Genomic DNA, 27,710 nt, shown 5'->3' on the forward strand with positions numbered 1-27,710 from the left:
AATGTATAGGATCTTCTATGGATGGAATTACAGTAAAAGAGGAATAAGAGATTGAATCCAAGTCAAATAAAAAGGTAACTCACTCTGAAGACAATCAGGATAGGCCTCTCTCTGGAGAAGTGGCAAGTGGTGAGCACGAACACCTCTTGATAAAGGTAACACCTAGGTGCCAATTTTAGGAGGAACCTCAAATGGGTCTGGCGACCAGCCTTACGGAAAGTAAAGATTCAATGACTATATATTGATAGATGTCAATAATTCCTCCATTTTCTTTCATATCATGATTACAAAGTAGGAGGGAGGATTACACCAATTGTAAGAATAAATACAAAGGCAGATCCCACTGGCTCAGAAATGTACAAAAGCATTTTTCTGAAGCACAGCATTAAGACCCCAGCAAACCAGGACCACTTCCTGAATATGCTGAAGAGATGCTAACTTAAAGAACCTTGCTGAGAAAGGATTAAGACCCATTCTGCTCTTCAACCTGCCATTTGGAAACAATACTCTCTTCAGTCAAGACACCTGCATACTACAAACCATAGAAACTGCTATACTGAATCAGAACAGTAGTCCACCTATCCCAGAATCCAGTCTTTGACAGTCAACAGTACCAGGCGCTTTAAAGGAAGCAACCCTGCCAAATATTCCAGAGGATTTTGGCATTATTACATTTTCTATTGAAAGGCCATATATTGCAGTTGCTTTTATAAGTAACGACTCCATTATTACATCAAAACACACTTGACATCTTCCTTGCTTAATTGCTTTAAGAGCCATTCTGCCCATAAGAGTGACTTACAGAGCAATGTTACAAGCATAGACTACTTCAAAACAGCGGTTAAGCAGGTTTCCACACAAAGCTATTTAAAAAAAAATCACCCACACACTTTTAATTCCTCCTATGGATTGAGGTGCCTGCTGTTAAGCTATTCAAGCACACCCAAAGATCTCTGCCAACCTGAGTAGCCACATCAATTCTCTCCCGGATGTTAATGGGCTGGGCTTGCCTCTTATTTTGTGCTGCACACAGCTTAAATCTGCAGTCAAAATTGCTAACAAATATTCACCTGAGGGGTGATCCCATCTCAAGAACTGTTCTATAATGTTGTGCATTCACAGAACTCCCAAGGGCTAAGTTTTGGTCAGGAAGCCAACATACATACATGTTCAAGTTAAAAAAGTATCCCAAATAAAATTCAGTATTGATCAGGTTCTCAAGTGATGGGATATGCCTGCCATTTCTCTGGGTTAATTTGGGCTTCCATACACATTAGGTTCAATGATATTTTTAAGTTTGACTGAAGGCCTAAACTATAGAACTGGTTAGTGTTCTCCCAACTCATCTGCTGCTTTTAGTGCCAGTCTGGTCTTACTGAAGTGCCTTGTATATCAAGTGAGGCAGCCACCAACAGCATGATGTCAAACTCCCTGGGGACTGGTGCAAGCCTGAAAGGAAGATCTCCATTAGTGGCAAGTGAAGCCTCCCATCTTACAAAGGGAAGCTTGTCCTTGTTTTCTACAATGCCCTTCATGGCCTGTTCTCATATGCATCAGAACACAGAGTGAATTCAAGCAAAGCTTTGAAAGATAGTCTCAGGGATGGAGCTTCAGGGACTGAAGGGCCACGAACCTCATGTACTTGAGAAGTTTTAGGGGACATTTAAAGCAGTCTGCCATGACAGCAATGCCATACTTTTCCCTGACCTATGTCTCCCACCCCCACCTCCTCCCACACAAAAGGAAATCCTGCCGCCATTTCAAAGTCGAAAGCGATGCAGGAAGCATAACCAGCAGACTCTTAGTAAGTGGCTAGTTCATCTGATTCTCCTTTGTTTTCTTGACCAGGGAATTCCTAGGTTACTTTTTATGGGAAAGGAAGTGTTCTGGATCTACCTGCACAGTAGGTATCTATAGTACCTATATATTCCCTGATATGCAGCTTTTAAAGTTTGGATGTATTCATGGTGAGGGGGTAAACTAAGCCCTATTTGCTAAATGGAGCTAACTATGAGCTCTCCAAAAGAAAGCAGGATGAGGATCTCTTTGATGTGAGTTTCCCAGGATGACTTTTTTTTTTAAATGAAAATTTTGATTACTTGTTCTATTAGGTTTTCCTATCTCCCTTATAGTTACAGGTACTCGAGAGAGAGCAAGAAACAGTTTCCTCGCAAGGGTACAGAACTCCTTCAACTGGAAAGATCCCAAAGTCTAGAAATTTAAGTCAGTATTTATTAAGTGAAATAGATCATGCAGATGTCTGAGTTCACAACATTAACAGGAGCGTTTCTAAACACAACTACTGTTTGACTCCAAGATCTTACATGTATTAAGAAGAAGGGACATTCATTCTAAAAGGATCCAGGTACAGTGTATTGCTTTTAGGAGTGCAAGAGATTTGCTTGAACTTTTACATGCCGGGAGACTATTTATGACAGTAATTAGAGAATGCTGAATTAGAAGAGGGCTACCTCCAGAACAAAGAATGACTTTTCATCTTACTCAGTTGACTATAGCTTTGCCTTATATTCAGTAGTGATCATTAAAATCGCCAACTAATTTAACTCTGGACTGAAGGGATCTTAGGTTACATGAGAGGTAGAGAAGTGGCTCAACTCCTGTATTCATTTTCTGTTGACATGTTGCAGTAATGAGGTCACTTTAGACCAAAGTCTGATGAAGGCCTTGATTATTCAGTTCCCCGCAACAGCCCAAGGGCAAAGCTGGGGATAAGGCACAGAAGCAGTGGCCTGTGCTGGGCTGCTCTCCGATACTTGTGAAGCGTTTTTTGATGGCCTTGCCTGTAAAACAAAGTGCTATAAAAATGACGAGTAGCAGAAGAGGAAGGCAAGTGCATTATTTGCAGTACTTCTGCTCAGATGTGTCTTTGGCTTCCATATTTGAGCAAGGCTTTTGCTACTATCCTTGAAGAGATCCCTAGCATGGAGCAGTGGTAGGTACAAGAGCTAAAAAGGTACAATAGCCTTTGCTGGATGCATGTGGATTATACTTGCAGACTGGGGGACTGTAGGCTGCAAACAGTCACCCTGAAAAAGACTTAGTGGACATGGCCGATAGCCCACTCACAATAGGCCTGATGTGATTCTTGAACGAGTGGAGCAGGAGGTTATATTACCTCTATATACGGCACTGGTGAGATGCTGCTGGTGTCTAGTTCTGTTATCCAGACTTGGAAGGGATATTGAAAAATGGAAAGGGTTCAAGGAAGAGCCATAAGCATGAGAAGTGGACTAGAAAACATGCCGTACAGCAGAAGACTTACGGCGCTCTGTCTATTTAGCTCACCGAAGAGAAGTGTTAAGCGGTGGCTTGATCAGTTTAAATACCTAAAGTGGAAAAGATCTGACAGTAGAAGGCTCTTTAGTTTAGCATACAAAAGCATAACAAGATCCAATCACTGAATTTGAAGAGAGACAAATTCAAACTGGAAATAAAAAATAAAATAGAAAAATTGTGCTTTAACACTAAGGATAATTAAATACTAGAACGTTTTATTAAGGAGTATGGTAAATTCTCCATTACTTGGACTCCTTAAATCAAAATGGGGTGTCTTTCTAAAAAGATGTGATTGTACTAAAGCGCAAGTTATTGGGCTGGATGCAGGAATCAACAGGTGAAGATCTAAGATCTGTGTTATAAAGGAAGTCGGACTAGATGATGACAGTGTTCCTTTCTGCCCTTTAAATCTATTAATCAACAAAGCTGAATGCCTGAAGCAGAGAATGCAAGATAAATCCCAGGTTCTCCTCAGACTCCTCATATGGTGACAGCTGAGTTTTTCACTGTGTGACCTACATATTGTAGGTAGAAATTATTTATCTGATTAAAGTAAGTAACTATTCTACACAAAGCAGGAAGCTACTTTGTTTTAAAGTACATAAAGAAAGCACTTGGAAGCAGGGATATGCACTACATGAATAAATCCCAACTAGTTTTGTTTTAGAGTATTGAGAGTACAAGTTGTATCATTCTGATACACTTTACTGAATTACAGCACATCTGGGGCAGAATAAATGCTATGAATGTATTGTGAAGGATGAACAGTGTTCATTGACAAATGCAGAAGTATATTACTTGCATATGAAAGGAGAACATTAAGTAACAGATGGATTTGCTCAATATGCTTAAAGAACAACTAAGCAATCGACCAACATGAAACATGATGAAACTTCCCATGCTTGACAAGAAAATTGCTCATTGATAACCATTTTCTTAGTACTAGCAGTTGTACAAATTTAAGACATGGAAAGTCTTACCTGCAAACATATAGCCAGGTTAACTCTACAGCCAAATGATGTGCTAACAGCCCGTGGATGGAGACCCAGGTCTTTAAATAATTTTGAAAATGACTGAGTGAGAGCTATTCGGGGCCGTTCTTCTGCCACGACGACACATGTCCGTACGCGTGAGAGGTCCAGTCCCCTTCCCTAGGAAGAAGTTATAACATAGTGAAAGCTACAGTTAATCAATTTTGAAACTGTGCATCAAAACATGTGTTAAACACATTGTGAAACAAAACATGAACACAAGAATATAGGATTATAATACTCCGATTCCAGCCTTTCATGGAAGCTGGATGGCCAACTGACACATTTATGGCTGTTGTGGAACAGACTTACTTGCCTGGAACTTCTTCCCTAGCATTTAGAAGGAAATGGATCACAAAAAAGTTCTAGAGGGAAAATATGCCAGTATCAAGTAACAGCTCAGGACTGCAATGACCAGTGAACTGGAAGAGTTAACTGTCCTAGGAAAAAACTGACTGGAGTATTATTTAAGACACAAGGGAGAGGAGACAGTGTACACACCCTGAGCACTACCTAACAGGGCTTAAACAGAATAATGGGAATTCTGAATTATTAAAGGAAGGTTTGACATTTCACAGCTAGTTGCGTGTGAGAGGCTACAAAAACACTGATATTAGAAATGTTACAAGTTCTACATATACAAATTTCTGCATGTGACATGCATCCAACGAAGTGGTATTCACCCACGAAAGCTCATGCTCCAATACGTTTGTTAGTCTATAAGGTGCCACAGGACTCTTTGATGCTTTTACTAAAAGGTGGGAACTGTTCTAGGCAAGCTGTAAGCCTGAATCACTATAAGATGCACCTATAGGTACAAAAGGATAAGGTCTAATGACAAAAAGGAGATGAAAGGAAGAAAATATTGAAGCACAAAAACACTGTCTGGCTCCAAGCTCCTCTGCTTCACATTGACACCACACTACCTTCCTAAATTACTTTAATTTTGAAAAAGATACACAGCTGTCGGTAAATGAAGGCAGTGACTGACATCTGATCAGTTAAACCCTTTTGCAACTGAAGAGAAAATAACAGATCTTTTAAAAGCAGTTACAGTTAGTTAGAGAACTGGCTACAGAATGCATAGCAAAACATTTATCAGGTTCATAACAAAAGCATCAGTATACCCCAGACCCCAAGCTGAAAAAGATTAGAGCATTTCTGAGTGCTCTAATGTGTCAAAATCAAACAAATATTTAACATATTTACTAGAGTAAGTTATACATACAATATGCAAGTTGGCTAATACACACAGTTCTGACTTTTACAACCCTATCAATCAGCTACAGATTTGGGCGGTACAATAAACACAAATCTTAAAGATTTGGAAAGCCTCAAGAAATAAACTCATCTAGGAACCTAATAATCTGGAAAAGGGCTAGGAAGCAGCAGGTGACAAAAGCTAATATACAGCCTTTGGCAAGGAATTACACCGGCTGTATTGAAGATTTCCTTACTCTCTGATTATCTTCTCCTCAATGGATGGGTTTAACACACGCTTATTGAGCAGAGAACATTCCTAACCGCTATACAAATGAAATGTCACACTATGAAGAAAAATGGAATTCCTCACCTTCAGTGATTCTGTTTGTGAACCGAGTCCCTTGGTACAAAGCTCCATGACGGAATAGGAACAAAAAGTGTCTCTCACTTTGTACTGACTCACAGCTAGAAGCCATAGAGCAGGATTGGTCTCCAATTCTGAGGGAGGAATCAGAATAGACTGGTGTCCTGAATAAACGCTGCAAAAATATAAGATTTGTTAACACAGACTAAAATTCTGTGGATGAGATGATCACAAACTAAAATGGGTATTCTCACTTAAGTGTAAACTTTAACATCAAATATTAGGCACAACATGTTTACATCTCACTAACACTGCACAGCTGTCACTGCTTTATGTTAAGGGCTAAATTCTGCCCTTTGTTGCACCCATATAATTCAAGTGAAGTCAGTGGAAATATAGGCAGAACCTAGTCCTAAATTACTAAACCCTACAAAATACAGGTGGCCCTTACTGCTAGAAATGCATGGAAGAGCACACAGCTACCTGGGTTAGTAGCATGTAAAATATGCATCGGCTGACAAAGGTTTATGGTTGGTTATTACCATTTAAACATTTCTTGAACAGAAAATACAATACCTTCTACTCACTGAGGAACTGACCCCACTCCCATGGAAATAAACAGGAGTTTTGCAATCATTTTCAAGGGGCTAGGATCGGGTCCCAAATTAAAGTAAACTATGCCTTTAAAATTTTCTCCATAAAATGTCATGAACTTTTAAAAATGAAATGCCATAGCCCTATTGTATTGCATATACAATATTGTATATTGGCTCCCCAGTGCACAGTTATACTGAGATGAAGACACTTGGTAATGTCCCTAAAACAGAAACTTATGCCAAAGGTGCAGCACTAATTGTTGCAGAATCATCACTGACAAATTCTTCCTCAGAAGTGTTTCCTAAATTGACAGTTCTCTCCTGTGTGCCCTGTGACTATCAGACAGGCAGATTTCCCCATCAATTTTACAGTTTTTCCTCACACATCTTAATTTGTGATTTGTGCATCTTTCAGCTTTGACACGTCACGACTGAATACAATAAAAGATGAAAATCGTAAAGGTTCTCACAAAGGGTAAGTTTAGAGGCAGTCAGCTCCAGGAGTCACTCAATGCTGATGATGGGGAGAGCACTGGTGCTGGAAGGCATGTTTAGCCCTTTGGAGACCAGAGGAGATTCTGGCTCCTCTGAAACTTGAAAATCCTTCAGTACCACAAACTTTCCCAGTACCAAGAGGGGGTAAGCTATAAATTCCATGTGAGAGCAGAGAGCATCGAGGTTGATGGTGTCAACATGCCCAGTACTGACAAACTCTGTGCTGAAGTGAGAAGCATCAAGGAAACCAGTGCCAGTAAGACTGGTAGCATAAGAGCTGATGCTGAAATAACCACTGGTAGCTTGGCATCCCAGGATAGTATCAAAGCCTTGGTACTGTGCTCCCTCAGAGCTCCCAGGGTACCTGATTTGTGACATGGGGTCTTCTTAAAATGGTAGTGTTGAGGTGAGTTGGACCTCTTAGTGAAAATGCCCATCAGGGATCTGTCCCTGGTTTTCCAGAGGAACGTTGATCTTTTGTGGATTTAATTTTAACAGTCCTATCAGAGTCGGAAACTGAAATGACAGTCAAAGATGGAACCCGGAAGCTACTGGATCCAGAATTCACAGAGATACTTCTGCACTGCAATGGAACTTTTCCAGTGGAGTCTGCCCTTTCCAGATAAGAAGCTACACACATAGAGCAATCCAACAATCTAACATGTCTCTCTTGCCTTTAAGGACTTACAAACTGAACATTTCCTGAGTATATGAGCTTTCCCAAGGCAAAACAAAGCATTTGGTGGGCCCATCATTAAATCAGAATTGCTGCCTCGCAGGTGGCACAATACTTGAAGCTGGGTGACTTGTGATGGGACACCACTAAGTTGTGGTGTTGGGAAATAGATCCAACTGAGGAAAAAAGACATAATATGGAAGTAAAAACTTCCCGAAACCATTAAGAACTATCAAAAAAATTGCCAACAGGCAACTCTTTCCTGTCTAACACTAATTTGTACATAATTCACAACCACAGATAAGAAAACAGGATATGTCAAGACATGGACACCAAGGAACTGCGTCTTGCAGATGAGAAGGACTGGAGCGGTAGATGGGTCTGCTCTGCCCCTTTTGCCCTTGGTATGGGAGCACAAAGGCACTCAGGGTAAAGAACACTGCTGGACAACAGACTCCAACCCCAAGCGCATGTGCACTAAGAGTGGACTATGTATGGACAAGCACTCAGAGTTGAGGAAGTTCAGCACCATCGAAAGCGGTGCCCCTCTTACCCCCCACTTACTTCAATGCCTGCTTTCAGGCACTCTAGTTTTAAAGTTTTGGCCAGTCTTTATCTTGTACGTAACAGACAGACAGACAAAGAGAGGAGAGAGCTGTCCTGCACAAAGGGAATTTTTCACTGGCCTTCTCTGAGCCTGTGGCTGTCTTCCTCAGTTACGCCAGGAGAACTGCCAGGAGAATTCTCCTCTTCTCTTGATAGGGGGGCCAGGTGCTTAGTTTTCGACTAGAAAGTCCGGTCAAAAAGGGGACCTGACAGTATCTGGTCAGATCTACTGACCAGACATGCAAAAACCTGTTACTGCAGGCGGGGGAGGCACCAAGTCATCACTCGCGCCAGTACTACTCAGCCAGGGCCACCTCCTACCTGCATCAGGCAGCTGCAGCTCCCAGCAGCAGTTCTGCAGGCAAGTCCCTCCAGACCCGGGCAGGGGAGAGAGGGGAATAGCAGTGAGCAACCAGGGCGGGGGGGAAGAGGAGCAACTGGGGAGTAGGTCCTGGGAGGAGGAGGCAGGTCAGGGACAGATCCTCAGGGGGGAAGAAGTGTTTTTTAAATATTACAAAGTTGGCAACCTTATCTCCTGATCTGGGACTTTTAGGGCCCCTTTATGATGCTGCAGCCCTTTTATTCTGGTGTAAGAATTTCACCTCAATGCTTATCTTCCAGTTAGGCCACAAAATGTAGAAGATGAGAATGGTCCCTCTCCTCCTGCAGTTTGGAAAGTTGCAATTCCACCCCTTGAAGCTATTGTTTCTTGTTCACTTCCTCCACAGCTACATCCATTTGTTTAAGAGAAAACTTTGCAGGACCTCACTTTTGCTGTAAAAGTTACTTGATCAATTACTCTAGTTACCCATTCAGGGCTGACAGGAAGTGCGCAAGAAGAAAGTAGCTCTCATCGCACTTCCAAAACAAACATTCATATCACAACTCTACAGCACACATTGTAATCCAGGGGTGGGCAAACTTTCAACCCCCCGTTCCCCACCCTCTGACTGCCCCACCCCCTATCTACTCCCCCACCCCCTGACCACCACCCCAAACTCCCCTGCCCTCCATCCAACTCCCCCCCGCTCCCTGCCTCCTGGAGCACTGGGAGCCAGCCACACTACCACGCAGCACAGAGCACCGGGTCAGGTGAGAACTCGCAGCCCCACTGCCCAGAGCATTGCCCTGGTGGTGCAGTGAGCCAAGGCTGCGAGGGAGGGGGAACAACAGGGGTGGGGACAGGGACTAGCCTCCCAGGCCAGGAGCTCAGGGGCAGGAGAGTCCCGCCGTAGTCTGCCCATCTCTGCTGCATTCGCTGAATGTGGTCTTAGTGGACTGGAAAAATACAGCTCTTATGGTCCTGATTTGCAATTTAAATCTATTCCTGTACTCAAATGGCAATTAAGTGCATATCTATCACTGTGGAACTGGACTAAAACATTGTTACTGACCTGCACTAGCAGAGTCTCAATTTTAGAAAATTAACTATTATATCATTTTGGTTTATCAACACACACACACACACACACACACACACACACACACACACAACACACACACACACACACACACACACACACACACACACACACCACACACACACACACACACACACACACACACACACACACACACACACACTTCCATATTTTGATAATTAAAGCAGAATAACTAGCGGGCTTAGCTTAGTTTGGCTAATACACAATTCAGGAAAAATTTCGTATCTGCTTTATCCTCTGTTTCTGTTTTAAATTAAACCCTTAACACGGAGGCACTACTCCAATAAATGGTGGTCTACACATTAGGACAGGGATATCTTAAGTTCAGAAAGTAGTTTAATTGGATTTAGTTTTGATTTTATATTTGGAGAAAAGTGTTTGCTTTTTAAAAAACTATTATAACTTAGAGATTTAAAAATGCAATGCAAAACGAAATGGCAGGGTCAGCTTCTCAGACTGGAAGACAAGAGTTGCAAAGGAAACTATGAAATAAATTAATCAACAAATCACATCATGAATTCCCCCATGAAAAAGTAAGCACAAACAGCTAAAAAGAAGGGCTTTTGGATTAGTGAACTCACATAGGCCTGATGACTCTGCTGCCATGCCTAGGGTGCATCATCCTGTGACAAAGATCCCAAGGAAACCCTGCTGGAGTATGCAGCCAGTTCATAGAGAAGCTGGTAAATCCCATTTTTAAGAATGTATAGCTCTGCTTTGCAAGGTTTATTTTTGTTATTATTTTATACTCTTTAGGACATAAAATAAAACAAACTTTGCAAAACCATGCAATATACTCCAGACTTACCAATGGGCTGGCTCCAGTGGGCTTTCCTTAATAGCTTTGACGTCACAGAATATTGCATTCTGGGACGTCACAGCGAAGCAGGGCAGCACAACTTCTAAGAACCTACGATGGGGATAAGAGGTTAGTTTTTGGTGGTTTGTAGAATGAATACCTCCTTCGGCCTAGTTAATGGAGAAATTAAATATGCATAGCTGAAGTGACTGAATTCAAAATTTTAAGTTGCATTTCTTATTTAAGAGACTGCATAAAGGAGCCCATTTTCTCTGCCTGCTCTGTATCCAATATAAATTGCTACCATTTGCAGCCCCTTAACCTTAAAAAATAAAGACAGTAAGAACTGACCACGAATCTCTATGTTAGAACAGCAAGTGGTAGTGTAGTTAATGGCAACGACAACAGACTGCACAATCTGTATATTTAATTTTACATCCAGATATCCCCCAGAGGCAAAGCGTGGCATGTTGAAAGTAACAATCACCATTTGGCACGTCAGTTACCAAGAGTAAACTGCATGCTTACTGCATGCTTAAGGAGCTAAACTGCATGCTTAAGGGGGTGTTCAGTGCTTCTACAGAGCATCCTAAAAATGACATTCACTCCTAACAACTAGTATGAGATGGAAGTCAAGTCTGTGCAGCAAAATGAACCACACTGGTTTCTCATGTCAGCTTTCTACATATAACATAGACATAATCTATTTGAGCTGATTATGAATTTTTCGATCAAAATGTTTGACAGAAAATGTGGTTTCCAAAAGAAAAAAATCAATGTTTTCTGCAGGAAAACATCAATTTTGCTGACGCCGTTCGATGGCCCATCAGGGAAACTGAAGCAAAGTCAGTATGGCCAATCCCAAAGCTTAGACCCCGAAAATCATGAGGTTTTTTAAGGGTAGAGAGAGGTTATACTGCATTCATCTTTTTCATTTTTGAACTCCCCCTGCCCACTGTGTGCATGTCAAGTCCAAATTTGTAGGGTAAGCTGATTTTGGCTCTCAGTGGACGATCCAACTGAGATCAAATTACAGAGTTTTATATAAAATGCTGCCCTAATTACACAGAGCTTCCAGCTTCTCCCCAAACTAGACTCTAATAATTATTTCTGTATTCAGCCCCACATTGGCCTCTTCCGCAACCTTTCAGTTAATTAATCAGCCCCTCCAGCCCCACATCAACTGTGCACAGCCAGATACATAATTCCTGTCCCCACATGTGCCCCAGCTCCTAGAATCAAAGAATATCAGAGTTGGAAGGGACCTCAGGAGGTCATCCAGTCCAACCCTCTGCTCAAAGCAGGACCAATCACTAAATCATCCCAGCCAGGGCTTTGTGAAGCCTGACCTTAAAACCTCTAAGGAAGGAGATTCCACCACCTCCCTAGGTAACCCATTCCAGTGCTTCACCACCCTCCTAGTGAAATAGTTTTTCCTAATATCCAACCTAGATCTCCCCACTGCAACTTGAGACCACTACTCCTTGTTCTGTCTTCTGTGCACCTCTGCTCCTTCTGGAGCTGTAGGATGTCTTCACCTCCCTTCCAGGTGTGGAGTGGCAGCTGAGGCAGGATCCTTTTCTCCTTCCCAAGCCTAGCGTTGCAGTGATGGAGAGAGGAACAGATTGACCCAATTTTCACAAGATGAAAGGGAAGGAGGAAGCACAGCTGCTCTGAGCTGCTGGGCTCTTTCCACTTCCTGTAACCTCCCCCCTTGTGAAAATGGTATGGGCTGCTCCTTTCCCCACAGTCCCTAATCCAAATTCTCTCAGGTCCAGAAGGGCAGGCAGGGAGAAGCATCTCACTGCTTGCTCTTCCCTAAAAGGCAGCCAATTAGAGGGGGTTTCCGAGGGGGGGGAGACTGAAACTAACATGAGGGTTGGAGCTACTCATTTATTGAAAGAATGGCTCCAACACAGGCCAAAAATCACAATACTCCTGAGAGTTAACAGCACTGGGAAATATTTCCTTTTTGGTCAGGTCAACGTTAATCTGTGTCTGTCTGAGCTGACATGGTGTCTCATGGAAGTTGTGATTTGTGTCTGTCCCGCTTATCCCGGCCCCAGGGTCCAATTGTATCTTCCTATTTTGTACTGCAGTCTCCCTGCTGCCTGAGCCACTATGGTATATCCTGGGAGATGCAGTTTGGACAGGGAGAATAAGGGCACAAGGCACACATGAACTACAACTCCCATGAGGAACCGTGATGGTTCACATGGACGCAGATTCACGTTGAGGTGAGTCAATATTCAATGTTTTCATGCTGGTATGTCGAAATATTTAGTTTCAACAGAAAGTAGGCAAATGAAATGTTTCAACAATTCCAAGGCTACATTTTTTAATGAACTTTTTGTTTAGCAAAAAAGTTAAAATAATTTGAAGTTCTGTACCAATTGGGGATGAAAACAAGATGTTGAAATATCGAAATTTCCTGCAAAATGATTTTTCTTCAGCTCTAGCCCCTTTGTTGACCTTGAAATAAGACATCAGAGCAATTATTGTTTAAACCAACAAATACACTGGATCCCGTAAAAGAAAGAAAAGAAAAACCACACACACAAAAAGACTAGGCTAGGATAACATTTTAAGGTATGGACCTTAAGAATGCAGCCATGGCAGCGCAAGCTGCGGGATGGTCTAGCTGCCTTGAGTACGTGCTAGGACTTGGACAGGTATGTAACTTGGGAGTGTAGCTTCTGCGGTTACATTCTTTTTTGAATGCTAACTTGAAGACAGCAAGTGAGAGTGTCTCTCCTTGAGTTGGGAATCACACTCACAGCTCCAAGCAAAGACATTGTCCTATTTGGGAATGGCAGTGGCCTGAACTAAGGGAACTGTTTCAGCTTACATTTAGCCCAAGGTTTGTATTTTGTAAAAACAAGCTTTTTAAAGGAAAGACCCAGCAAAAATTGTTTCTACACTTTGTTTTTAAACAAACAAGGTTTGTTGAAACCAAAATGCTGCCACTCTAAAACCTGAAAGCAAAACTGACTCACTGATTTTTCATTGTCCAAGTTCAGATCAATGCCTTCTGTTGCTTTATACCAGAACAGTTAATGTTACAGTACTATAATGATTCCCAGTGTATCAGTTCCAGATTATAATACAGTAATTGCAATGCTCTTCATTCAGAACAAATCATTTTTTAAAAAATATTTTCCAATTGCTGTTTTTTCCCAAAAGGTTAATAACAGAACTATCTCTGAGGCTGTAAGTGGATCTTATGCTAAGATAACGTGCTTGAAGTCTAGCAAGCACGTCGTTTATGCATCTTATAAATCATAATTATCTGGTGCAAGACAAGTCCCTGTACCGTTAACTTTTATTTATTTATTTTTTTACTGCTCCAAGCATCTAAACAAAGTGTTGATTCCAAGAGGATGTTCACGTTTAATTATAATTTAAATAAAAACTTTTATGCAAGACTATATCATTTGTAATGCTTTAAGTTACCTTAATTTCAGCACGGTTTTAAAACAGTAACACTGCACTTTCAGTGAAATGTGTCAAAACGTAATAATTCTAGGCTCTAACATTTCTTACTAAAGAATGATTCCAGCTACTTTTTCATAGACCTTCCCTGTACCATGTTTTCAATTTTCTTCTATAAAGCACATTGTTTTTCATTTACATCTACCTACATGTCTTAAAGTAAAGCTAAAAGTTACTGAGAATGCTTTTACTGCCATCCCTAGAGTACAGAAATCCACAAAACTGTTAACTAAGTTATAAACGCCCCACTAACTAGTGCTAATAAAATTGCAACATTTTTTGTGAAAATATTTTGCTGCTTTTCAGTCAGCTTTATTATTGCCAATCAAAAATCTCTCTATTATCAAATGCATCTTTATGTACCTTTAAAATTCAAAATTAAATAGGTCCCAAATGGAGAAGTCCTAAAATGCTCCAAGGAAAACTTGTGCTTCCAAAACAGAAAGACAAGATGACAGCACCTTCTCAATGAAATTCCATTGGAGTACTATTTCATATTAAATAAATATAACAAGAGCCTGTCAACAGATGACTCATAAGCAGAGGGAAGGAGGGCAAGTGGGAAATTCTAAATATCTGAAACCACATCTGAGTAGAATGAAATGTATTCTCTACTATCTTCTGGCAATTTCAATTGCCTATGTTAATTACAAAGCTATTAATTGTTCTCCACCATCTTCCCATTACTCAAGTCAGCTTGTTCTTTTGTTTTATGGTACAATGGAAATGAGATTTTAAAAGTCTGAAGAGAAATCTCACCTGCAGAGGCACCAGAGGACAAACCCAAGTCCACAGTAAGGGTCCAAACAGATAGCTACTTCTCTCGAGGGGTAAAGCTCACACTGCAGCTTAATAGAACGACAAAAGGCACTAGTGGCTGCATGAGACATCTGGAAGACAAGACAGTAATTAAAATGATAAACTATGCTATTCTGCAGGTTCATTCCCAAACCACTGCCATTCCTGAAATCAGGAAGAGGAACTTATGTTAAAACAACACGAGTAAATGGGTTTTAGTTCCCTGTGCGTTATCATCACTAACATACCCTGTAATTCTTAAATACCACAAAATTTTTTAGAATCTTCCAGACTACAATGAAATATGATTGTATATGTGCCCAAATTGTTTGGTTACATACATGACAAGAACATTTGTTTTTAGTGTGAAATTCCTACCTTCACCCCAGCTAGCATTCCAGTTGTGGACACACTAAAATCAAGATAAGCCAGTGTGTCAGGGTTAGAAGGTTTGTAGATCTGAGCAGGCCGCTTCTTTGGCAAGTCGTCTAGGATAAATAAAAAATGAAAACGTGCATCTCATTTTTAATGACAGGCAGTTCACTGCATGAATCTCTGAACAATGACAAGTTCAACTGTAAAACAAGACAGGGCAGCTCTAGCTTTAATACTTACTTACCTGTATCTAGTACAGGAGGCCATGTTCTGACATCCACTGCTGCTGCCGCCTCTCGTGACCGTAACAATTTACATATTAATTGTGTGGTCATTAAACAGGCAGAGCGACTCACCTGGGAGTTTAACAAACAAAAGGAAACAGAACACTCATTACTTCACATGTAAAACTGAGTAAGACCATGATTTATATTACAACAGAGTATGTATGTAAGTTTACCAGTCTTATTTCCTGTGATTAGGAGACGGGAACATATGCCAAAAAAGGCAGACCTCTGAAATTTCAAAGGGTATACAGGACTTTTACAAGACCAAGTAATAATTGCACTTTGCAGCAAATTGTTACATTGAAATTAATGATGCATTAATAGGGGAGAATTGCACTTTTTCCTACACATCATCATCCTGGGAAACGTGTAATGAAGGTTATGACAAGAATATTCCCTAAGTGAAGGCAACACTTGTTTGTTTATACAAATATTTTAATAAAATGAAAACCTAACTTTACACTTGCAATGCTCCAGTGGCTTCACCATATTAAATCAATAACTGTGTGCTAGCCACATGTCCATGATTTCTCCACTAAATCAAACAAACAGGATTCGCTGCAGGACCATTAGAGACTTAACACGGGCTCCATTTCAGAGAGTTTTGGTATTTCAAACAGTAGCTCTAGAGCAGTTATTTCTCAAGTGACAAAGTCAGTTTACCATCTCCTCTTTGCTTACACTTGATTTTAGGCTCTAGGGGATTTACTTATGTTGGAGGTTTCTCTGTGTTTGAGAATGGGCAGTTATTTTTACATAAAGAAAACGTGATACTGTTTGAACAAGTATTTAATATAGTGTATTTAAACAAAAGCCCAAATACATTACTGAACATTTTAAATCCAGCACAGAAACAATGTAAAACAAAGCACTTTTCTTTCTTTCCCACTCTTTGAGGATCTGTGAAGAGAAGTCAAGTAGGTGAAAGAGTTCCTAATGAATGTATTCTTTGTGGAATCTGAGCCCCTTTTGGTTCCACTGCACCTTAAGCTGTTATCCCCAACACCTGTGCCAAGTAATAACCATTCTGTGCACTACTGTCAACACTGTTAGCAGAACAGATATCCTTTTTCAGGCCTCCAGCGTGGAGAAAAAGGCGACTGGAAAATCCCAAACTGAGAATGACTCACTGTGAGTTACTCTAGCACTGAACTTAGTCCAAATACTTTCCCATTTTGGTCCCAAAGAGACAGTCTGGATCTACACACTGGAACATTTAACTCCCACCTTTTGTCAACATGGGGAAATCAATCCTTGAACCCCACATTTTCAGCCTCATATGCAAAAAGCTGAGGAAATCTGCCGCTATCAGCAGTAATCATACTGATCATATCAGTGGCTCTCAGCCTTTCCAGACTACTGTACCCCTTTCAGGAGTCTGATTTCTCTTGTGTACCCCAAGTTTTACCTTACTTAGAAACTACTTGCTTACAAAATCAGACATAAAAATATAAAAGTGTCACAGCATTGCTTCCTTTCTCATGTTTAACCATATAATTATAAAATAAATCAACTGAAATATAAATACTGTACTTACATTTCAGTGTGTAGTATACAGAGCAATATAAACAAGTTATTGTCTGTACAAAATTTTAGTTTGTGCTGACTTTGCTAGTGCTTTTTATGTAGCCTGTTGTAAAACCAGGGTAATAACTAGATGAGTTGATGTACCCCCTGGAAGACCCCAGGGGTAGATGTACAAGTGAGTGAGAACCACTGCAGCACACCATGTCCCTGGGCTGACAAAATGTGCATGAGGGATGGGGAGGAACAGAGACTCCACAGTATAGACTCCTCCACTCCCTAAGATCTAATGAACTCTCTCTGTGGCCACTTAGTGTAGATCAGGCTCAGAGTGGAGAAGGGTGGCGGCAGGGCTCCTGACAGTATCGGTCACTCACATGTAACATGGTATCCCAAGCCAAGATAATGTTCACTCACTCAGCACTACCTTGTACAGGCTGGGCCAAAGTGTAAGCAATGAATTAGGGAAAACAGAAGGGCAGCTGGGTATTTCAGGAACCATGTTATGTTAGCCAGGAGACTCAGGACAAGTGCAGAAGCTCTGACCCCTGTGGGTATCCCAAGAGACACTGAATTTGGGGAGCTGACCTGATGGATGGACAGCAAACCCACCTCCATTTGGATGGGACAATATCCATTTCCTGCCACCCTGCTTGGGTTTCCCCCATCCAATTAGCGCACGCTCCGGTCCACAGTCTTTTAGCCACAATATAGTTAGATCACAGTAATGTTTGATTACTTTGAATACTCTGTAGGCATCTGCAAAGCACAGTCTATGGGCCAAATTCCGGTCTCAGAGGCAACTGCTACTGACTTCAAAAGGAGTTGAACTGATGGTACCAGGAGAGCAGGATTTTTCCCTAGGACAGCACAAACTCCATGTCACCCCTCTCTGGGTAAAAGCCTGGCCACAATGTAACTTCTAAACTGTTACTCCCCAGTCAGTTTAAGTTGCTAACTCAACTTGTAACTATAAAGCTGTAAAAGACTTTTACAAACATGTAAAAAAAGCTACGTGGTGCAGGACTTTCAGATACAGCCTGGTTGAAAACAGTTTACATTAAACAAGTTTAACTGTTTAACCTGAAACAGTTGAGCTAGGTCAGTGTAAATAATAATATCAATAATCCTGAGATACCTGATTTAGATTCATATACTGGAAAACACCTCTACATGGGTCTTAGCAAGAAGTGGTTGTAAATGCGCTCTCATCTGATTGTGACAGTGTGGGTGCTGTATGCTTTCAAGCAGTGTTGTACATTCTCTGCTCCCCTGGACTTTGTGGTACTGTACAGGATTAGGTCATGTGACATGAAGTTTGAACCCATGTTATAAAACCTGTAGTCTTTTCCTAACTTTGATGGAAAAACTTGTAAAGAACACTTTAATTTTCTATATTTAGTCCACTGCCTGTTTAGACTGCTTGTGGATTTCCAGATGTCTGCTCACCTCGACAATCATTTTCACTGTAGGTAATGTTGTTGCGATGTTCTGTGGATGTGGAGGTCGAACGGTTATTGGCACACAGCCCGCATATAGGCAACCATAAAATGCTGCAATCAGGTCTATTCCTGCATGAAGAACAAAACAAAAATCCTCACTTGAAAATCAAATAATTTAATCACAGACACCCATGTCAGCATAAATACTACTTTGAAGTAACTTAGAAGGTTAAATGAGCAACTAAGCTCTTTAACAGACTTCTCTTTCAGTCCCTTGTCAGTATTTGTTAAGCTTCACTGATTACTTTCATTTGTGCTGTTCTTTTTGGCATGAAATACCAAAGAAGGCCCAAAAGTTTAAACTACATGTCATCACTCAAATGAACTGCTCATTTTATTATCACCAATTTATCAGTGAAGAAGCTTAATTACTGTTGATTAATAGGCTATCCAATTTAAATTTACACACAAAACAGCATTTTAAAGGAAAATTTCAATACAAAGAACAGGAGGAGTTGTGATCTTCACTGGTCCTGTGTGCTTAAGGAGACCCTCAAAGTTTTGTTTTAAAATTTCTTTCCGCTTCCTTCCTTCCTTCCGTTCTGTTCCGGTCTGCCATGCTATTAAGATATTTATTGCCAGTACGCTGTATCGGAAAGACACAGGAGCAGAACGTGGGGCTGCTGGGTGGCCCTATGCCAGCGGCTCCTCCAGTGTGGCTGTACCACTCCCAGCCCAACCCCTAGCCTTTCCACGCAGCTGCGTCTCCTGTCTGGGGTCTGCACAGCTCCGCCGGAGAACAGGGCTGTGGGAGGGGCGGGGCTGGAGGCAGTACCGATACAGCTGTGCTGGAGGAACTGCTGGTGTGGGGTTCTGGCTCCTGGGAGCGGCGGCCCCACTTTCTGCTCCTTTTGCCACTGTGGTTCCAGAGAGTCTGTATCCAGTGCAGCAGTAGGATAGAGCCTGCCCTCGGTAACATGGGATGGGGACGGGACAGAGAGAGCACGGGGACCCTAGGCTGGGGGTGGGGAAGAGTTTCATGGGTGGTCAAGTGGGGAGGTCACATGCCCCCTCCTTTAGCTTCGTGTCTTTCCCATGAATCGCCTATGTGCAGCGTACCGGGAAGAAATAAATTCTACTTGCACCACTGCTGAGACATATCGCTGTGACTTATTTTTCGAAAGTCCTCTAACAAAAACAGCAAAGTCAGAACTTTCAGGGTCCCCATGGTACCAGTTCTTTACCTGGTGGGTAGACCAAAGCCACATGGTCTCCATCTTGTAAGTGTCCCCTTTCCATTAGCATGACTGCTATCTTCTCTGCTCGTTTATGTAGCTGGGCACAGGTTAGGGAGTTGGCTATTGTTCCCTGTATATTGAAACAAGCTAGTGTCAGAAGAATAGGTTGTAGGTTGAGTTCTAGTATTCCTTCCCCAACTGATAAATTACTGATTGAAGGCTTTCTTCAGATGTTTACAAAAAAAAAAAAAAAAAAAGAGTGTCAATAGCCACACAGTTTACTAGGAAAACCTTCAGTCTCATACCAAACAGCAGCTGGAAAAAATTAAAGGAATTTTGTCAAGGATGTGAATACGTCCCACCCCTAATCACCATACACTCCACCCAAAGCAATGATTAAATCACTCACCTTAAGGATATATCAGTTACAGTGTAATATCATGACCATATAATCAGCACTGCTTCCCTCTGTTATACCTGCTCAGTTCCCACATGCAGGCAGTAAAGCGCATTTTTACAAAAATTTGGCAGTAGTCTCATGAGTAAGGGTATGTCTACACTGGGGGGAAAAACGCCCACAGCAGCAAGTCTCAGAGCTTCAGTCAACAGACTTAGGCCCACAGGGCTCACACTACAGGGCTAAAAATAGTAGCTCAATCATTCTGCCTGGGCTGGAGCCTGGGCTCTGAAACCTGGCGAATGGAGAGGTGGGCTCAGAGCCCTGGCTCCAACCAGAGCAGGAATGGCTACTCTGCTATTTTTAGCCCTATAGCACGATCATGGTTCTGAGACTCAGCGCTGTTCTTTTGTTTGTTTGGATTTTTTTTTGCAGTGTACACATAACCAGAGTCTGAGAAGAGCATTCTGGTAAACTTGACTTCACTGTCTGCACGCTGGAATGAAGCCAGATGGCACATTAGAAGTACTTATTAGAAGACAAGAGACACAAGTCAGAGGGAAGAAAACACATGCGAGGGTGAAGAGACAAGTTACAAACAAAGATGCACATGCATATAAACCAAACAGGAAAGAAAGATATTTATTTGCACATAGGTGACAGACTAGACATGTGGGATGGGGGGAAAGATAGCTTAGGAAGAGGTACTAGGCCAGGGGTCGGCAACCTATGCAATGCGTGCCAAAGACGGCATGCGAGCTGATTTTTAATGGCACGCTGCTGCCTACCGGAGTCCCGAGAGTCAGCAGTGTGCCATTAAAAATCCTGCCCAGGGCAGCCCGGCCCACTCTTCTCTGCCCTCCGCTCCCCCTGCCCTCCCCCCGTGGGGCAGGGGGCAGAAGCTTGGTCCTGCTGGCTCCCTTGCCTCTTCCCATAGTGTGCTGGGTTCCTGCCCCTCCTCGTCCTCTCCGTCCCTCCCTCCCTCCCTGCCGGCCAATCAGCTGATGGCCCTTGCAAGGGAGGGGGTCAGGAAAGAGCAAAGTCAGTGTGTTCGCTGCTCCTGGCAGAGGCAGAGAAGAAGCGGGGGCAAGGCCTTGGGGAACGGGGTGGTGGTGGAATAGGGGCATATCCCTTCCAGCCCCCTGCCCTGACCCCCCCCACACCCACCCAGCCCTCTGACCTGAGCCCTGCAGCCCCACACACACCAAGCCCTGTGCCTTGAGCCTTGTATCTCCCTTATACACACCCTGCCCTCTGCTTGACTCCTTCACCCCCCCATGACCCCAGCTCTGACTCTGGCACCCCCACACATACCCAGCCCCCACCCTGCCCTGACATCTGCACCCCTCTCACATGCCCTCAGCCCTCTGCCCTGACACCTGCACCCCCCTCACATACCCAGCCCCCCCATACCCTATGCAACTCCCACATCCTCACCCTCACCCTGAGCACCAAGCGGGAGCTCCTGACCTCCCCCTCCCCCGTACCAAATGGGAGCTGCCCAGGTAAGTGCCCCACACCCAAACTTCCTGCCCCAACCCTGAGCCCCCTCCCTCATTCTAGCTCCTGGCCAGACCCTTCACCCCCAGCTCCGTGCTCAGTGCACTCTCACCCTCAGCTCAGTGCAGAGAGAGGAAGAGAATGGGCCAGAACCAGGGAGAAGGTAGGTACCCACTGTACGTGGGCAGGGCCAGGACCCCAGACTGGCAGCAGGCTGAGTGGGTCTGGCAGCAGACTATGCAGGAACCCCTGAGCGGCAGTGGGCTGAGCTGCTTGGCCCACTGCCAGTCTGGGGTTTTGGCTGCTGGACCCTTGTCAGCCGGTGTCCCGGCCGCAGGCTCCGCTCAGCCCACCGCCAGCCTAGGTGAACAGAACCCCAAACCAGCAGCGGGCTGAGTGGGTCGGCGGCGTAAGATCAACATTTTAATTTCATTTTAAATGAAGCTTCTTAAACATTTTGAAAACCTTGTTTATTTTACAATACAACACTAGTTTAGTTATAGAGACCTTCTAAAAAAAATTAGAGTGTATTACTGGCACACGAAACCTTAAATGAAAGTGAATAAATGAAGACTCGGCACACCACTTCTGAAAGGTTGCCGACCTCTGTCCTAGGCTTTGCAGCCTCTCACCTGAACAACTGACCTATTCTTACAGAAGTTAACTTTGGGTCACTAATGACATGGGGCTATCAGACTGTAGTGGCCTACACCGGCTGAGTTTTCTGTTTTTGGCATAGCCCCTAATAGGTCTATATCACAAAAATGACCATCACAATGCACACCCTTGCTGGCAGCCTCATCAGAGAAGCCTAACAGTGAGCGAGAAAAGAGACTGAACTTCCCTAGAGGTGCTCTGTCTAGGCCTGGGCTGAGATAAATTGACGAGGCAGCGTGGGGAAGGTCTGCACTGCTACCGCTGTGCTGTACCTGTTCTTTGGAGAAAGAGGATTTCAGTTTCCAGTACTGTCATATGTAGCCCCTTTCACAAGCACTAACTTCACTTAAAAAACAGAGAAGCTGAAGAAATTGAGAAGAAGAAACAAAAAAGAGTGGTAAGGAAACATTTTCATTTCAGGCTTCTACTGGGTTATAAGATAAACAATAAGTCAAAAAATGACCTGTAAAAATATCCTTTTGTGTCTTTATTATGAAGGAAAGCAACAGGGGGCTCTATTTCAAGAAAAACTGAGGAACACATGCATTTTGCTTGATTGGTAAGAAATGAATTATTATTTACCATAAACATCTTGCACACAAACACAATATTTATTTACTTCCAAAAATTTAAAACAAATGTCACCGAGACAAAGTACAGTAAACTGAGCAGATTTAAAAATTTAACAGAGCAATCAGGATTCACAATTCAATTGATTTCACACAGAAGGAATGATGAATTATTTTATCATCATCAAATTCATTTTCCTCACTGTGTTTCCTACCGGCTGGTTGCTCTTCTTACTGTTTTCCCAAGACAGGCAGAGCATGTTACCTAAGGTCTGACTTCAGTAGTCTGATTTAGTCAGTGTGAGGGGATGTGGTCATCAGAATCAGTCTCTCTCATCCATGCTGTACTTGTTTCTTAGGGCTGGTCTCCACTACAGGGATGCAGCAGGGATCGATTTAGCGGGTCTGGTGACAATGCGCTAAATCGACGGCAGAGAGCTCCCCGGTCAACCCCGGTACTCCACCTCTCCGAGAAGAGTATGGGAAGTCAACTGGAGAACATCTCCTGTTGACTCAGTGCAATGAAGACACCGGGCTAAGTCGAGCTAAGCTACATCGACTCCAGCTACATTATTTACGTAGCTGGAGTAGCGTAACTTAGGTTGACTTACCCTGGTAGTGAAGACAAGCCCTTACTCTGAAGATAAAACAGAAAACAATCTCCAGTGTCAAATTCTGCCTGGGATGCACAGTGGTAGTTTGATCTCAGAAGCTCTCCATTTGCCATAGGTAACTAATTAAAGCTGCCTCACCATTTCTTGTCAAGTTGCAAATGGTGACATAACACTAGCTAGTTATCTAAAGAAAAATAAGCAAGATTAAGGGTGACCACTGTAATCCTGAACAGCATTTTGATACCAGTATAATAGACAGGAGGGCACTTTGTAAACATGTAGGGCAGAGGTCTAGTATATACAGTAATCACATAGTCTTCTAATCCTAGAAAAACTCTAATTTTATACTATGGACCTATATAGTTCTGTGGCACAGAAGCATAAAACCTGGTTTTGATGACTAATTAAATGCTTTAAAATTAAACCATACTTATCTCATAAGCATGCAGATTAATTTACTAGAGGTCCTGTACAGTCCTTGGAGTCCTGATCCATTTCCCTTTACATCGACTCCTCCTCCATTTTCCCTGGAAGGCCTAATCTCATATCTAATATTCACTATTTCAGCTAAGGAAGAATTGATGGTCTCTTAGGACAATCAGAACAATTCCTTTAACTGAGCAGAAAGACTGTGGAGCAACATCAAGAACTACGCCTCCCTCTACTGGAATGTAAATATTCTGCCTCCTGAACACTCCCGGCAAGTGTGAATCCATGGGGTAGGAATATACAAAGGTGGGTATGTAACATAGCAGAGAGCATACATTTGATAACAACTTGCGATACTTCTCTGTTCCTCCCCCAGGAGTGAGTAGTAAATACAGCAGCTAAACATTAATGCAAAAAGAAATATCTGAAGATTGAGCCACATACAGTCTTGGTATAAGCTGATGCAGTTTGTCTCTCAGCATGCATTTCTCCACAAGGTAACTTTTTAAAGTAATTGCCTGAATTTCTTACCCTACAGTTAAGTAGCGTGTAAAGCACATGGTCAGGAGTGGTTTGAGCTCTCCACTGTAAAACTTCTGAGAGGAATAGGAACTAAAACAAAACAGAGTGATAATCATGATACTTTATGGATTTTTTTCTTAATTTTCTTAAAAATAGGAAGCAATTTCTATTTCCACTTTATACACCCCATTCTTGCTTCTATTTTATATGTTCGTACATCAACATCAGTAACCAGTAAATTGTTGAATTGTTGTCATTAGGGCAACATGCTCTTGCTGAATTGTGCAGACCTGTTTGGAAGTCTAAGATTACTGCTTGAAGTATGACTTACTCAGTGTACTTTCAAAGCAGTAAGTTGGTTGCTTCTCGGCTCCCTGGAGCTAAGATCGAAGCATAGTGTCTGTTCTGATCAGTGTAATCTCTTGATCTAAGCCTGGCTCTAGTTTCAAAGTTACTTCTAACACGCCTCCCTCCCTAACTTACTTTTAAAAAACACTAATGTTTGTATGTTTGTCATCTCACAATAATTACCTATTTTGTCCTATGACTGCAGACATGTTAACTGGCCACTTCATTTTGAATGGTCTCTTACAAGGAGGGTTCATTACATATGCTAAACAATCAATTCCACCTTTTATTTAGCTGTGACACTCTGAGTCCCTTTCCCAGTCCTTTAAGCTACTCTCTCTTACCAACAGAAGTTGGTCCAATAAAAGATATTACCTCACCCAACTCGTCTCTCTAATAATTACTCTCTCCACTGAGAAGACTAGAGTGGAAATGCAATACATTTAACAGAACTTAAACAACAAAACTCAAGATCAAGAGCATATCTACCAAATGAACTTCCTAGACTCCACTTGAAATAATAAAAAAACCAATACATGGGCACTTATAACAGAAACACTAGAAAGTTAACACTTCACACAGTACATCGATCCAAGTTAAAATTTCTAAATGAAGGTAGACACGTTAAAAAAATAATGCAGGTGATCCCTTCCTCATATCTATTCTAGAACTCAAATTTTTTATTCCAATTAAGCCAACAAGTATGGGATAACAATACAAAAAAGTTAAGCTATTATAGTTGCAACAGTTCAGATACTGAATTTAAGTCACATACAAGATGTATTTGGAAAGATTTCACTTACCTTTCTGGCCTGATCGTTGTCTTCTATCTGTCCCAGATCTCTGCCACTAGCCTGAGCAATTCTTTTTCCAGAGACCAGGTTCCCCACCATCACAGAGGCAGGGCCAATTTCTAGAATGTATTAGAAACATGATAAATACAATAAAAATATTAGGCTTCTAGTTAAGAATTCTCATTATCCCTTCCCTTGCAGCAGGTGAAGTTTTTCCCATTACCAAGTTCAGTGAACAACATTTTGAGAATATCCTAACAGTTCAGTCCATGTTTAAGGTATGTAAACTGTAACCATAAAAGCAATGAAAACCATGAAATGTCATGCATTTCCAAAGAGATCCATTGCTGAAGCAAAAGGTATACAGTTTTAAAATTATATATATATTTTCAAACTGTGGTCAGTGGGCCAATTGGGGCCTGCAGAGACTTGGCCACTCCTTATTTTCAGCTAGTATGCTGCATTAGAACAAACTAAAATGCATTAATATTTTTCTAGTATTTCTTTTCCATATAAGCAGGTGTTGTAGGTGTTTGTAAGTGATCAGGACTGGGAGGGTAGATGGTTCACACTATGAAAGTATTTGAGAACCCTTGATTCAATACATTGAATAGATTGGAGAAAGTGAAGTCAGGTTTACAAGAAAGGAACATATCACCACTAATGTTCATATACAAGCTGGCTTTCACTGACGTTATGCCAACTATTGCAAACTGGAGACTATATACTTCTGATAAATGTTGCTGTGCAGTTACCAATGTTGTAGTATTTTTGTTCTGTGCTTTTAGGTGTTGATTGCTGATGAAGTACCATGTGGGTCAAGCTTGCACTAGGGCAAAGAAGCCCAAAACTTTGCCCAAAGGAAGAGCCACAAAAACATACCGATGCCCATGTTGAAATATGCACTGTGGTTCTTCGTTATTTTGCATGAAAAAAAAAGCAAAATACTCCCTCTTCCTGGCCTCCCCTTTACCATCCACTGAGGCTGAACACAGCACATACAGACAAAACCCTCTGTTCAGGAACACACAGTATTTAACTTATCTGGAATGTGGCTACATGAGTCTGCCAGACGGAATTTTACAGCTAGCTAGCATCTCCTATTACTATCATTTTCTTGACAAGCCACTATCAGTCTCCGATATTTCATTTTTATAATGCCTTTGCAAGGCTCAATTACTTCCTTTGTGTTCTCAAGCATTTGTTCAAGAGTGGCAAATTAGAGAAACAAGGGAAATGTTATTGTAAATATGCTCTAGGTTCTATAATGGACGACCCCTAAGTTTCAGGCACTGAAGAGTAGAGTATTTCAGATGTCATAGCATTTTGTTTGTGCAAAATCACTAGTGATTAGTAACTAGTATGTGGAGAGGGGCCAAACCGGAGCCACAGATCCAGACACTCTACAACTACGTGAGTTCAAAATCTGGATTCCGATTCAATTTTGCAGTGTGGGCACATCCCTGTTAGTGAAGTGACTAGCTATTGGGCTTGAGTCAACAGACTGAGTATTTATTCAACCCAAAGTCTTTCTATATGTCTCAGTGTAGTCTGTTATAGAGCCATTTTTAATCAAAGTATTTTTAGGAGGGTGAAACTGTTCACAGTTCAAATTATGTATCTGAATCTGTAAGGAGGTGAGCACCCTGAGCTCCTACTGATATTATTGCATAGAACATCACAAACAGACTGTTAATAGCTTATGCCACTTCTCAGCTTACCTGGCTGTTTTTGTCGTGGTTTAGGCAGGTTTGTTACACAGGTATGTGGGCACATCAATACGTTACAGGGATGCAACGAGCCTTCCAAAAAAAGTTGTTTGGTTTCTGATAAATGTATGCCACCTAAAGGGGTCTTAGGGAGAGTGTTTGCTGGTACCAGTGCTAAGCAGTAAACACCCACTTGATGGATACTGTCAATAGCCTAGAAAACAAAAATCAAGACGCTGAAGTTAACGAAGTAAGGCTAATCACTACACTTATGAGCACTACAGTATTCATTTGGTTCTCTAAACTGGTTCAGAAGACAATCTAGCAGTTACCTGCCACTGTAAACACACTTTTCAGCAATATCAGAGGAGGAGAGTGCTCTTCACTGAGTAAATACGAAAGGAAATTTACTTCACCACTGTTTGTTATAACCATTTGAAAATCTAGATCATTAAAAAAAAAGCAACCCAACATAAATAGATGAACATCAATTAAAGACCCTGGTG

At 41.9% G+C, this 27,710-nt stretch overlaps 1 protein-coding gene across 5 annotated transcripts in view; it reads right to left on the reverse strand.

The window, feature by feature from the left end:
* Positions 1-27,710, reverse strand: part of DIP2C (disco interacting protein 2 homolog C) — a 480,496-nt gene that overhangs the window by 48,223 nt on the left and 404,563 nt on the right. For all 5 annotated transcript variants that reach the window (XM_050942214.1, XM_050942217.1, XM_050942216.1 and 2 more), the window contains 10 exons: positions 27,217-27,418; positions 25,505-25,614; positions 24,363-24,443; positions 19,672-19,795; positions 18,435-18,556; positions 15,419-15,530; positions 15,178-15,287; positions 14,761-14,891; positions 5,902-6,070; positions 4,278-4,448 (listed from right to left, as the gene is read on the reverse strand). In XM_050942214.1, coding sequence (XP_050798171.1) covers positions 4,278-4,448; positions 5,902-6,070; positions 14,761-14,891; positions 15,178-15,287; positions 15,419-15,530; positions 18,435-18,556; positions 19,672-19,795; positions 24,363-24,443; positions 25,505-25,614; positions 27,217-27,418 — 1,332 coding nt within the window. The remainder of the gene's footprint in view (positions 1-4,277; positions 4,449-5,901; positions 6,071-14,760; positions 14,892-15,177; positions 15,288-15,418; positions 15,531-18,434; positions 18,557-19,671; positions 19,796-24,362; positions 24,444-25,504; positions 25,615-27,216; positions 27,419-27,710) is intronic.

The sequence above is a fragment of the Gopherus flavomarginatus genome, chromosome 2, assembly GCF_025201925.1.
Source record: "Gopherus flavomarginatus isolate rGopFla2 chromosome 2, rGopFla2.mat.asm, whole genome shotgun sequence".
NCBI classification, from domain to species: domain Eukaryota; kingdom Metazoa; phylum Chordata; order Testudines; family Testudinidae; genus Gopherus; species Gopherus flavomarginatus.